The sequence below is a fragment of the Choloepus didactylus genome, chromosome 17 (assembly GCF_015220235.1).
Source record: "Choloepus didactylus isolate mChoDid1 chromosome 17, mChoDid1.pri, whole genome shotgun sequence".
Lineage (NCBI taxonomy): Eukaryota > Metazoa > Chordata > Mammalia > Pilosa > Megalonychidae > Choloepus > Choloepus didactylus.
The window spans coordinates 19,025,763-19,038,027 of NC_051323.1; the positions used below are offsets into that span (position 1 = coordinate 19,025,763).

The 12,265-nt window shown below is 52.0% G+C and overlaps 1 protein-coding gene across 5 annotated transcripts in view; it reads left to right on the forward strand.

Moving 5' to 3' along the window:
- SFXN5 (sideroflexin 5) overlaps positions 1-12,265 on the forward strand; it is a 131,788-nt gene that overhangs the window by 93,926 nt on the left and 25,597 nt on the right. For 4 of the 5 annotated variants that reach the window (XR_005212451.1, XM_037807593.1, XM_037807595.1 and 1 more), the window contains exons 11-12: positions 6,778-6,893; positions 8,823-8,908. Coding sequence is in view for 4 of the 5 variants with exons in the window: in XM_037807593.1 (XP_037663521.1) it covers positions 6,778-6,893; positions 8,823-8,908 (202 nt within the window). In the remaining variant the exon portion in view is untranslated. The remainder of the gene's footprint in view (positions 1-6,777; positions 6,894-8,822; positions 8,909-12,265) is intronic. The other variant, XM_037807596.1, reaches the window with a different exon arrangement.

Here is a 12,265-nt window from a genome sequence, read left to right on the forward strand (position 1 = left end):
AGTATTGCCTCTTCAATTCTTTGGAAGATTTTGAGTAGGATTGATATTAATTCTTCTTGGAATATTTGGTAATACTCACCTGTGAAGCCATGGTTCCTGGGATTTTCTTTGTTGGGAAGTTTTTGATTACTGATTCAATCTCTTTGCTTGTTATTGGTCTGTTAAGATCTTCTGTTTCTTCTTGAATCAGTGCTTTGTAGTTTGTGTGTTTGTAAGGAATTTGTCCATTTCATCTAGGTTATCTAATTTGTTGATGTACGATTGTTCATAGTATCCTCTTATAATCATTTTTATTTCTGTGGAGGCAAGAGGAATGTCTGCCCTTTCATTTTTGATTTTAGTTATCTGTGTCCTCTCTCTTTTTTTCTTTGTTGGTCTAGCCAAAGGATGGTCAATTTTATTGATCTTTTCAAAGAAATAACTTTTGGTTTTGTTGTCTCTATTATTTTTTTATTCTTTATTTCATTTATCTCTGCTTTAATCTTTCTTAGTTCTTTCCTTCTGCTCATTTCAGGTTAACTTTACTTTTATTTTTCTAGATCATCCAGGTGTGAGGTTAGATCTCTGATTTGAGATCTTCTTTTTTAAAGTAAGCATTTAGAGTTACAAATTTCCCACTCAGCCCTGCCTTTGCTGCATCCCATACATTTTGGTATGTTGTGGTTCATTTTCATTTGCCTCAAGATAGTTCCTAATTTCCCTTGTGATTTCTTCTTTAACCTATGGTTTGTTTAAGAGTGTGTAATTTCATTTCCATATGCTTGTGAATTTTCCAGTTCTCCCTCTGTTATTGATTTCTAGCTTCCTTCCATGGTGGCTGGAGAGGATGCATTGTATGATTTCAGTATTTTTGAATTAATTGAGACTTGTTATGTGACCCAGCATATGGTCTATCCTGGAGAATGGTATATATGCACTAGAGAAGCATGTGAATTCTGCTGCTCTTGGGCGAAATGTTCTTTATATGTCTGTTCAGTATAGTTGGTTTATAGCATCGTTCAAGTCTTTGTTTCCTTTCTGCTCTTCTGTCTAGATGTTCTATCCATTATTGGAAGTAGTGTATTAAAGACTCCTGCTGTTAATGTAGTACCACCTATTTCCCCCTTCAAAGCTGTGAATATTTGCTGCATAGGTTTGGGGGCTCTGGCACTAAGGGTGTGTGTGTGTGTGTGTGTGTGTATGCATACATATATATAAATATATGTTTTCTTATTGGATTGACTCCTTTATCAGCATACAGAGATGTTGCTTTTCTCTTGCAGCTTTCTTTGCAGACAAGAATGCTCTCCTTGTCCTTGGCTTTTGAAAGTTTGACTACTTTGTGTGTGAGCATATTTCTCTTTAGTTTATCCTATTTGGAGTTTGTTGTGCTTCTTGAATGTCCATATCCCTGTCTTTTGTTAAATCTGGTAAGTTTTATGCCATTATTTCTTTGAACATTCCTTCTGCCCCTTTCTCTTCCTTCTTTTCCTTCTGGGACACCCATAAAGTATATAATGATACATTTGATGGTGTCCCACAGGGCTCTTAGACTCTGTTTGCTCCTTTAAATTCCTTTTTCTTCCTGCTCCTCAGTCTTTCAATTGTCTTGTCTTCAAGGTCATTGATTCTTTCTTCTGTCAGCTCCAATCTGCTGTCAAAACCGTCTAGGGGATTTTTCATTTCAGTTACTGTGGTCTTCAATTCCAATATTTCTGTTTGGTTCCTTTTAAAATTTCTCTCTTTATTGAGATTCTCATATTCCTTCATTGTTTCCTTCCTACCCTTTAGTTCTTTCTGTGTGTTTTCCTTTATCTCCTTGAACATATTGAAGATCCTTTTTTTTAAAGTCTTTGTCCAGTATGTCCAAAGTTGGGTTTTCTTCATTGATGTCTCTGGGTTTTTATTTGTTCTTTCGATGGGCCACCATTTCCTGCTTCTTTGTAATCTTTTGTTACTCACTATACATTTTAATACTTTAAAGTGTTAAGTCTGGGATTTAGTTCCTGAACTGTCTGTTCCTTAAGTTTGTATCTAACTAGTGATATGACAGAGATCCCTGTTTCTCTCTTTCACTCGCTCGTTCTCTCTCGCTCGTTCGCTCATTCTCTCGCTCGTGAAGGAAAAAAATATTCCTGAAGTTACTCATCTTCTTTAGGAAGTTTTTGACAGATAGATGCCTAAGTGTGGAATCTATGACTCTATGTATAGGTCACACCAATTTTATGATCTACTTCAAGAAGCTTGGCTGTTCCTTTTAACTTTCCACATAACAAAGCATGATTATATTCTCATGGTAAAAATTCAAAGAATATAGAGACATCTAAGGTAAGAAAATGGAAGCCCTTCAACTCCCCCCTAATCCCCACATCTAATTCCTTTCCATAAAAGGGACTGCTATGTTAGGCATGAACCTTTCAAAAACATTACCTGCCAATTTGTGCACACATATATGTGTATAGCAATCACAGGGTTTTACATACATTTAATCTTTCTGTAACCACTCAGTAGCTTTTTTCACATAATAATTTGCTTTGGGAATCTTCCCACATGAGTTCCCTAATGGTGGACATTTAGGTTGTTTCTAATTATTTGCTCTTACAAACAGTGCTATAATTAACATCCTTGTAAATGTCTCTTTGTGCATATGGGCAAGCATTTCTTTAGGGGAGCTATCTATGGTTTGGCAATTTCTACTGCCTTTAATTGCATTGCCTGGTATCTGGCAGACGATCTTCTGCATGTACAATAACGTTTCGTGTCCATGCTCCATTATAGTGTAAGTTTTAAAAAGATGTTTTAAGTAACAGTTAGGAATCTAAGTTCAAATTCTCTGTGGGTTGCTGTGGTCAACTGAGGTGACACTTGGACAAACAGATACCTCTACACATGGTTAAGTTCACACATACACAGGCAATTGTGTTTGGTAGCAGATAAGGTTGTTTTTCTTCCCCCAACATCCATTGTAAGACACATAATGATTTTAAAAACATTAAAATATGGGAAAATGCATGTTAGAACTGAGGAATTCTGGCATTTTGTTCTCCCCAAATGAATAGCCTATTGCTCCACCACCATTTTTAAATCACCCTTCCCCGTGAGCCCATACAACTGCGTTACCACAGATTAATTTCCCCCACCTGTGGATGTGTTGCTGGCCCTTATGTTCCATTGATCTACTTGTCTCTTCCTATACTAGGTCAGCAGACAAGCTCCCCATCATCTTTTTGAGAACTTTCCTGCACATTTGTCTTTCTGTCTACTGCTCTCTCTTCCTTCCCACACCGTCCATCTTACACTGGGTGCTTCATTAGCTGTTCACAAGATGCATGATTTTGCATCGTGATGGGTCTGATGTGAGAACATCTGCAGCAGTCAAGAGCATATTTTCCTCAGGACTTGACACTGAGCTTGCCATCAGCGTGAAGCAATCCTCCTCGCTTGCTCGCTCCTCTCTCATTCCATGACATCTCCCAGCATTGCTGCTCCAACGTCAGTTATGCCTGAGTCTTGAATGGTGTCAATCTGAGTTGAAAATGTGCCAGCTTTCTTAACATTACCACTAACAGACTGTTAATTAACCTGCTGATGCCATCAATAATAGATCTCACCGGTGTGTTAGAAAGGAGACCCGTGGTCGGTCTCTCTCTCTCTCTCTCTCTCTCTCTCTCCCTCTCCCTTCCCCCCCCCCCCACCTCACTCATTTGCTTAGGCTCTCAGTGTCCATGTCTCTGGAGCTGGACTTGCCGGGAGTGGGATGGGAGGGACCAGGGCGGGCTTGAAAGGGATACAGCAGAATGGTAAGGTCTGGATGAGATCATGGAAATGAAATCACTGTGAGAGGCTGCCATTCTCTGCTCAAGGCAGGGATGACTAATAGTCTCTGTATACAGCAAGTGTTCGCTAAATGAGCAATCAGTATACAGTCAACAAAGGGACTGTAGGGCGTGTGCCATCCAGGTGGAGCAGGTGGTAAGAACGGTGGGTGTTCTGAGGGAGGACCTTAGGGGTGGCCATCATTTTGAGGTGGCTTCTAGGGTTTTCTCTGTCTTTTTTCCATTCAGGCAGCTTAGATGAGAGGGGGATGTCATCCCCAAAAGTGTTCAGGCGGGGGTGTCTCAGGGGAGGGAGGCTGGGTTTTCACTTCCTTCCATGCTTTGTCTTTTGTCTCGAGTGGTTTTGTGACCTGTGGTTGCCACGTTTCACACTGAGGCTGGGGCTGGGTGGACCTCCACCTGCAAATCCACTCTTCTTCTCTTTGTCTCCCCCAGTGCGTCTCCTGGGTTGTCATCTACATCTGAGCACTGTGGGTGTGTCTACCCCAAGCGTTTGACACAGACACACACACACACACACACACACACACACACACACGGGCTAGAGACGTTTCAGCTGTCCCTGGCTTCCCTGACCTGGTGTGGGTGCGGCACAGAGGCTGGCGTTTCCCGGAGACTTGGCATGCAGCCCCTCCTTTTACACCCAGAGAAGCCCAGAGGGGCTGGGTGGCAGCTGCTCGAGGTGGCCAGAGTGAGCTGGCAGCTCCTGGCCTCAAGCGGATGCTCATTACCGCAGTCCTGCAGCCTTGGCTTTCATTAATGGTGTTGAAGGTAGTGTGGAGGAGAAGTTCTCAGAGGCCAGGGATCGTGCCTTTCAGGGCAGAAAGCCCTATATCCTTCCCAACATTTTGTCTCCAGTATGAGGGTCTCCTGGAAACTGAGGGCCAGGCAGCCCCGGGAGGGTGGGGGAGCTGCAGATCACACCTACCACCACTAGAGGGCGTGTTGCCAACACAGCGGCCAGGTGCCGGCTCACTGCTGCCCTGGGGTTGAGCTCTGGGGGCTCTGGGACTGGCAGGAGCTCACCTGGGGGAGGGGAGGGTGTGCAAGGGGGCAGAGCCAGGGTTGGAACCCAAGCCCAGCTGGCCCCAAACCCAGGCTCCCAACTCCTCCAGGTCATTCATTCCCTGCTGCTCAGCCTCTCCTTTACCGCAGATTCACCTCTCTAATTCTGTCTGAATCTGGCTGTGATGAAGACAAAGGTTTCTCAGTCCTGGCACTGTTGACACTCGGGGCTGGGTAATTCTTCGTGGTGTGGGTTGTCCTGTGCATGGTTGAGTGTTTGGCAGTGTCCCTACTAGATGCCACTGGCACCTCCCGCCAGGTCGTGATAATCAAAAACGTCTCCAGACATTGCTGAATGGCTCCCAGGGAACAAAATCGCCCCCAGTTGAGAGCTGCTGTTTGACACAAGTGAGCAGGCCTGTTGTGGGGAGAGGACGGGGCACAGGGCTCGAGTCCGGGCACCAAGGAAGGCCTGCCCGCTGCTACCATTGCCGCTCAGTGCCGTGTGGAAACGCCAGATACCCAGAGACAGCATATGGGCTGTAAACACATTTTGAAACTATTTGGTCTCCTGCTTTTCTTCTCCAAAAACTGCAGAGTCTCTTGGTCCTCCCCTCTGTTTGCTTCACCTCCCCACCTTACTGAAACAGGAGATGGAGGCTCCGAGACCCCCAGGTCCCGAGCCACCCCTCACCGGCACAGAGCCCTGCCACCCAGCTGTGAGCACCCGAATCGCCCCGCTCCCCAGCCCTGGGCTCGGGCGCCAGGAGCATCTGTGGTCTTCCTCCCCTTCCACCTGCCCACTGGGCCCCTCCGCCCTCCAGCTCCCCAAACCCTCATGCCCCCCCCACACACTGAAGGGATTGGGGAAGCAGCAGGTGTTGATGCTAATCAGCGTTCACAGCCCAGAACTGCAGTCGCTCCCAGCCTCACACACTCCCCAAAATTAAACACTCATTATACAAAATTAATTGACATTAATTAGCAAAAATTAAAACTTTAAAAACAGCAAGGCGCTTTTGGGGGAGGAGTGAAGCAGGCGGGCTCTGCATTTGTCACCCCCTACTCCCCCCCCCCCACATCCCCAAGTCCCCCACTTCCCTCTAAAGCAAGGCTGGAGGAGTTCAGGCCAGGTCAGTCCCCGCACCAGGCCACAGACCAGGCCGGCCACGTGAGGCCCAGGCCAGGAGGGCAGCGAGAGGCTTCCCATGCCAGTCACTAGCTGATGGGGTGTCCCCACCCTCGGGCATGTAGTGCCTAATCAAGGAGCCACGTTGGGGTCATGATCAAAGAGGGAAGAATATAGATGATCTGCCTTTAAGTGCCAGACATCCCACCCCCACCCCCTCCGGGGACCCAGAGATTTAGGCACTATAGCCTTTCAGCTCTGCCCCACATTGCTGTGTGACCTCAGATAAGTCAGTCCCCCTCTCTGAGCATCGATTTTCTATCCATATGCTGAGAGGGTGGTGCTGGGTGAGCACTGAGGTTCCTGCCTGCTCTGGCACCTGCTGTCGGGGAAGCAAATCTCTGGGAACTTGATTTACTGTGAGGAGTGAGGGGCTGAACGCAGGGGCCTGGCATTTCAAGGAGCACCGAGAAAGGCAGCCCAAGGGACTGAATTGCTGCTGGCGGACATCGGGCATCACTGGGGGAGACATCTCCAGGCCAGAGAGCCTTCCAGATGGGTCTCTGCTTCCCTTGACTGGGGCCTGCCACAGAGGCATTGAGAGAAGCCACCTTGATAGCTCATGGCTCTCTAAGCTCCAAACGCTAGTTATGTTATATCTTTGCCCACCAGGTCCCAAGGATATCCAAATACCCCCACCAGGATGTTAGACAGATGGACACCTTCCCCCACGCAGACTTAGCATTCACTCTGAACCCTTGTTGGGGTTCCTTCCCCAGGTGCAATGCCATCCCCCCTCACACCTGTCCCTCCCCCCTCTCTCTCCAGCCAGCGCCAATATCTGCAACGTGGTCCTGATGAGGTACGGGGAGCTGGAGGAGGGCATTGACGTCCTGGATGGTGACGGCAACCTCGTGGGCTCCTCCAAGATCGCAGCCAGACACGTGGGTTGGCAGGGCACCCAGGGGCCACGGGGAGGCCCGCAACGGGGAAGGGGCTGGTTTTCCTTTAATGACTTCTGTCCACAGCACCCCTTTTTTGTCCTCTTGAGTTCTCCTCCCCACCCCCACCTCACTCCTGCCCCAGGCCTCCTTCCAGCTCAGCCAGCCCTGCTGCCCCTGGACAGCCCCTCGCTTCTCTGCAGCCCCCCTCCCACCACTACTGCAAAACGTTCTGTCTCTCATCCCAGCCCCTCAGGACCCAGCTTCTCTGATCACCTAACCCAGAAGAGGTGTTAATTGCCAAGGGCAGAGGAGACCCCCCCGCCAGAGCTTTTTTTCCCCTTCTTCGGGACCAGGGCCTTCCTCTGGGTCTTCCTATCCTCCTGGGTACGAGGAGCAGGTCTGGAGGGCAAGCGGTTGTGGTTCTGTGTAATTAGGCACCTCTGGAGGTGATGCCTCACCAGGGACAGATTTCAAGCTTGTGGGAGGCCACAGGGTGGTTTGGGAAGAATATTTGGTTACAAGAAGACCCTGTTTCAACTCAGCTTTCACTGGGCTCACCCCCTCTAGCAATTGTAATTGGGAAAAAAACAATCCAGCCATTTGCACATCTCCTTATGCTTCCCCAAGCTTCATCCAAGTGGCAGTTAGTGGCGTGTCCTGCCCTAGGGCCTTGTCTCCTGAGTGCTGAGACAGGGAGGGTCAGCTTGGAGTAGCCAGGCAACCCCTGCTCAGCCACTGTCCCTCATCAGCTCCCACGTAGGGACGCCAGCCTCAGCTCTGTCAGCGAGGCCTTCGCGATAATCCCTCGGATTCCAGAAGGCCCCTTTCTTGATTCCTTCCCCCCACCTTCCCACCTGTCTCAGGGAAAACGGGTGCCCATCCAAGGGATGGGGAGAGGGACAAGGTGCTTCCTGGTGTGGGGACCATGTTGCATCCCTTGCTGGGACCCACACCTGTTCAGGGGGCCAGAGGCCTTGCGGCGCTAGTCCTGAAGGACACAGGCTCCTGGGGGAGGTTTTCAGTCCTCTGCCCAGCATCACAGGGGACTGTGCTTGATCCCACCCTCCTCCATGACCCCTTCTTCTGCTGGAGCCTCGGTGAGGGGGGCAGCCCCTGACAGCTCATGGCAGTGACAGGCAGCAGGGAAACCTGCCCTTCTGCAGCCACGGGGCTCCCTTCAGAGGGGCTCGGCCAGCCCCTTTCTGTCCGGGAGAAAGACTGCAGGGACCCGTGGGCGACGAGCCATTCCTGAAGCCTCCTCCGAGGGCAGGGGGCGCTGGGATGAAAATAACTCCCCACCGCGCCCGCCAGCGAGCCGAACTGCAGCTGAGCTGAACGCGGAGCATGTGTGGGACTGAGCCCGGGACCAGCTCCTGGGTGTAGACCCCGCGGACCCGTGGCAGAACCCGCTCCCCTTTGCAAAGCCGACCTCTCATGAGTAAGAAAATCGCTCACCAGACGCAGGAGGCTTAAGGTCCCCGCGATCTTAGTCTTTAAGAGACGTCAAAAAAGAAAACGTAACGCCAAGAATCTTTGTCCTCCCCAGCACCGTGAGCCTCACGTGGCTCCACAGCCCCAGCTGTTTGTTCTGGTCCTTCCAGCGGCTGCTTTGTTTTTAGAGCATCTGAAGTCCTCCACATCCCCCCTCCCCGCCCTGCCGTTCCCCCCAAGCCCGGCGCCATCCCGGGGCTGCGTCCGCGCCGCCGCCCTCCCCTACTCCGTGGCAGGCGATGGGAAGCCAAGGGGCCGTCGGGGGTGGCTCTTTTCTGTCCTTGGGATCCGGGCTCATGAGCGCGCCCTGGAATAATTCCTGCCAGCCAGCAGTGCTGAGCAGCGCCACAGGCCCCCGGGGCCTCCGGGGCGGGCTGGGCCGTCGGAGGCCGCCCCCTCCGCGGGCCCCTCTCACCACCGCCTCTGCTTGCTCCCCAGGCCCTGCTGGAGACGGCGCTGACGCGGGTCGTCCTCCCCATGCCCATCCTGGTGCTACCCCCGATCGTCATGTCCATGCTGGAGAAGTGAGTCCGGGCGGTGAGGACACAGGGGTGCCCACTTGGGGGGGGGGCGCCATTGGCATCCCAGCTGGGTCTGTCCAGAGAGGGGGAGGGGACTGCGCAGCCTCAGGCTATCCCGGGCCATGCCACCGGCACCATTCCGTGACTGCAGGACACTGCTGGGTGCTACAGGGGTCGTCGGGACGATTGAGGCTGGCCCAAGGCTGGCTTAGCTGAAGCAAATATGCTGGGGTGGAGTGGGGTGGGGTGGAGCCCCGTGTGCCAAGCTGAGGGGCGAGCCCTCCTCACCCTGGAAGAGGGGTGGTTCTGGTGTGTGTGAATGCACGTGTGTGCGTGTACATGCTCCGTTAGTGAACAGTGCAGGAACTTTGTGAAGAGAGTCTGAGGATTCTGGTAGGACGACTAGATTTGGGGCCAGAGCCATCCCATTCTGCAAGTTGCCACCTCCTGAGCCTCGGTTTCTCTGTTTATAAAATAAGGATGGTAATGACCTCCCCGTCTCCCTCACAGGAATGCCCTGAGAACACGTATTTGTCAACCTGCAATGAAATAAGGGGACATAATCATAATAATGATAATAGGGTGATTACATTAATTAATGAGTGGAAATTGAATGGCAAAGGCTTAAGTGCTACTCGAAGGAGAGGCTGTTCAGAGAGGGCAGGAGTAGCTGGGCAGGTGTGGACAGGCCAGAGAGGAGGACAAGCAGGAAGAGCCCAAGGTGGGGCCCGCTGGCTTGGGCTGAGGGCGGGGGCACCTCAGACAGCTGTTGGGGTTTAGGGCATGGACGGGGTTAGAGAGCAGTCCGTCTGTGGTTCTGGGGCCAGGGCTTCTCCTGATCCTCCTTCCCACCCCTGTTCTGAGGACCTTCCTATTCCCACAAGACTAATTTTGATAACAGCCAACACTCTATTATTGGGGCACTGCTTCCATCCCAGCCTCCCTGCAGGCAGGTCTCTGCTCAGATGCCATCTCCGCAGAGGCCCTCCCTGACCACCCCACCCAAGGTTACAACTATCCCCCCTCTCTCTCCCCTCGCATGGCCTTATTTTTCTTCACAGCACTTATCAGTATCTGAATTTATTTCTCCACTTGTTTGCTATCTACCTGCCCCACTAGAATGTAATCTCCACAGAGGCAATTGAGTTCCTTTTGTTTACCACCATGCACAGCATCTAGCACAGTTTGTGGCACATATTAGGGGCTCAGTGTTTGTTGAATGAATGAATGATCTCCTTTAACCCTCCCAGTAATGCTGTGAGATAAGTACTGTCTTCCCACTTTACAGATGAGGAAGGAAGGCAAAGGGAGGTTCTGTCATCTGCTTTAGGTCGTGCCCTAGGAGATGGCAGAGCCAGGGGTGGCTCAGGAGTCTGGCTGCCTCTTCAGGCCCTCAGTTCATGTATCAGTATGTCTTTGGGCCCTGCCCTGCATGGAAACAGGGGAGGAGCAGATTTGGGGGCCTGACCCCAGGAGGCCTGTGTTTTGATAAGGGGGACAGGCAAGACCAGGCAATGGGTGAAGGGGACCAAGGTGAGCCTGAGGGGAGGGAGCCCCAGGGAGGACTGGTTTCCTGAGGAGGGGGCTCAGCTGGTCCTGAAGCAGGGTAGGATTTTTGCTGCAGAAGGGAGAGCTTACTGGGCAGGGAGAGGGCCCGTCCTGTGGACAGTGAGGAGGCTGGCTCAGCAGAAGCCAGTGTGCCTGTTGGGGTAGAGGGGTAGCGTGGGGCCAGCTGCTGGGGGGCCTGTGTGCCAAGCCCAGGAGAGGAGCCCTTTTCACCCTAGATGGAGGTGGGGGTGGGGGGTCTGGAGGTACCTGAGCAGGGGTGTGGTGTGTTGAGCTCTGAGGTTTAAGGAAGTTAATCCTGGATGTAGGTTGGCAATAGTCAAAAATAAACAACTCCCGGGAGAGCAGCACTTTTGTGCCCCCACCTCTTGTATCCGTAGCCATGTTGTGAACTGAGGCTGTCCTGGAATTCCAGTGACAGTGGCACCCCACTCACAACAGCACAGTGGGGCGAATGGGGAAGGTGAGGCTGCTGTCTTCCAGATGCCCTCCTGGAGCCCTGGGATTTGCTGGGGCAACACGGTCTGCAAAGCCTTCTCGGCTGGCATTTGCTTTGGGTTTGCAGTTAGTGTCCCCATGGTTTGGAGGCTCAAACTCAGGCTTGGGGGGCATGGGCAACAGGATGGGGATTGTTCTAGTTCTGAGCCTCCCCAGTCTAGGACCTGCCTGAGGTCTGAGGTGCCATGTTGTCTGGCTCAGCTCAGGGCCCCAAGAAGCTCAAGGATTGGGTAGAGGGGGGTTAGCTGTCCCGTTCTCCTGTCAGCCCTGTATTTGGGGGGTCCTTCTCTGGAGCTCCTGGGAGGGTCATAGGGAAAGAGAAAGAGCCCAGCCTGAGATTCCCCAGGAATATCAAGATGAATAAGACCCAGTTCGTTACCTCAAAGATTTCTTCTAAGCCTATACCTGAAACTGCTCATGAGCTCTGTGGGATGTTGGGGGAGGCTGGGCCAGGGAGCACAGGGAGCCCGGGCTTATGGTAGGAAAACTCAGCTGGGTTCCTGCCCCACCGCTCTCAGCCAGTCTGACAAGGTCGCGGTGCCTCCCTGAGCCTCAGTTTCCCATCCGGAGAATGAGGACCCTTCCCTCTTCCTCACCTTGTTCATCAGGGCTCCATCCTTCCCACCCAATGGGCCCTCTGGCTCTTGGCAGGGGCCCCCCTGGGCCGAGGGACATCAGTGGGCAGAGGGGCCTCTGCCGCGCAGGATGATGGGGGGGGGCAGCCCCTACTCTGGGGAGCCCCGGTTGGATGAGAGAAGCAGGACAATCAGGAAAAAAAGACAAAAGAACACTTACAAAGCAGCCTACTTGCAAATTAATGGAGCGCAAACTAAAACTCCTCTCCAAGTGCTGAGGGAATGCACGGCCATGGGGGAGACAAGCTGTTGTGTGGCAGGCCGAGGGATGGAAACTGTCTTGTCTCAACTTCCCTCTGGCCTCAGTTTACCCTCTCTGCGAGGGGCACCGCGAGTCAAGGGCCCTGGGTTTCCTGATGGGATCTGAGCGGGGTGGGAGCCCAGCACCGTCAGTTCCCCTCGACTCGGAGACTCTGAAAAAAAGATCCTCACGCCCCAGCCCCGAACACTGGCCTCGGTCTGAGGGGAGGACACCTCCTCCACCACACACCCCCCCACACCCCAACACACACAGATGTAACAGCCCCTCACTCTCAACCACGCCCTCCCCCATGGCTGCATTGCACTCACACCCCATACGCTTCACACAGGAAGACCCAGGGCCAGAAGAGAGACCCCGACATCAGGCCCCCAGACATAAGCCCCCAGACATAAGCCCCCA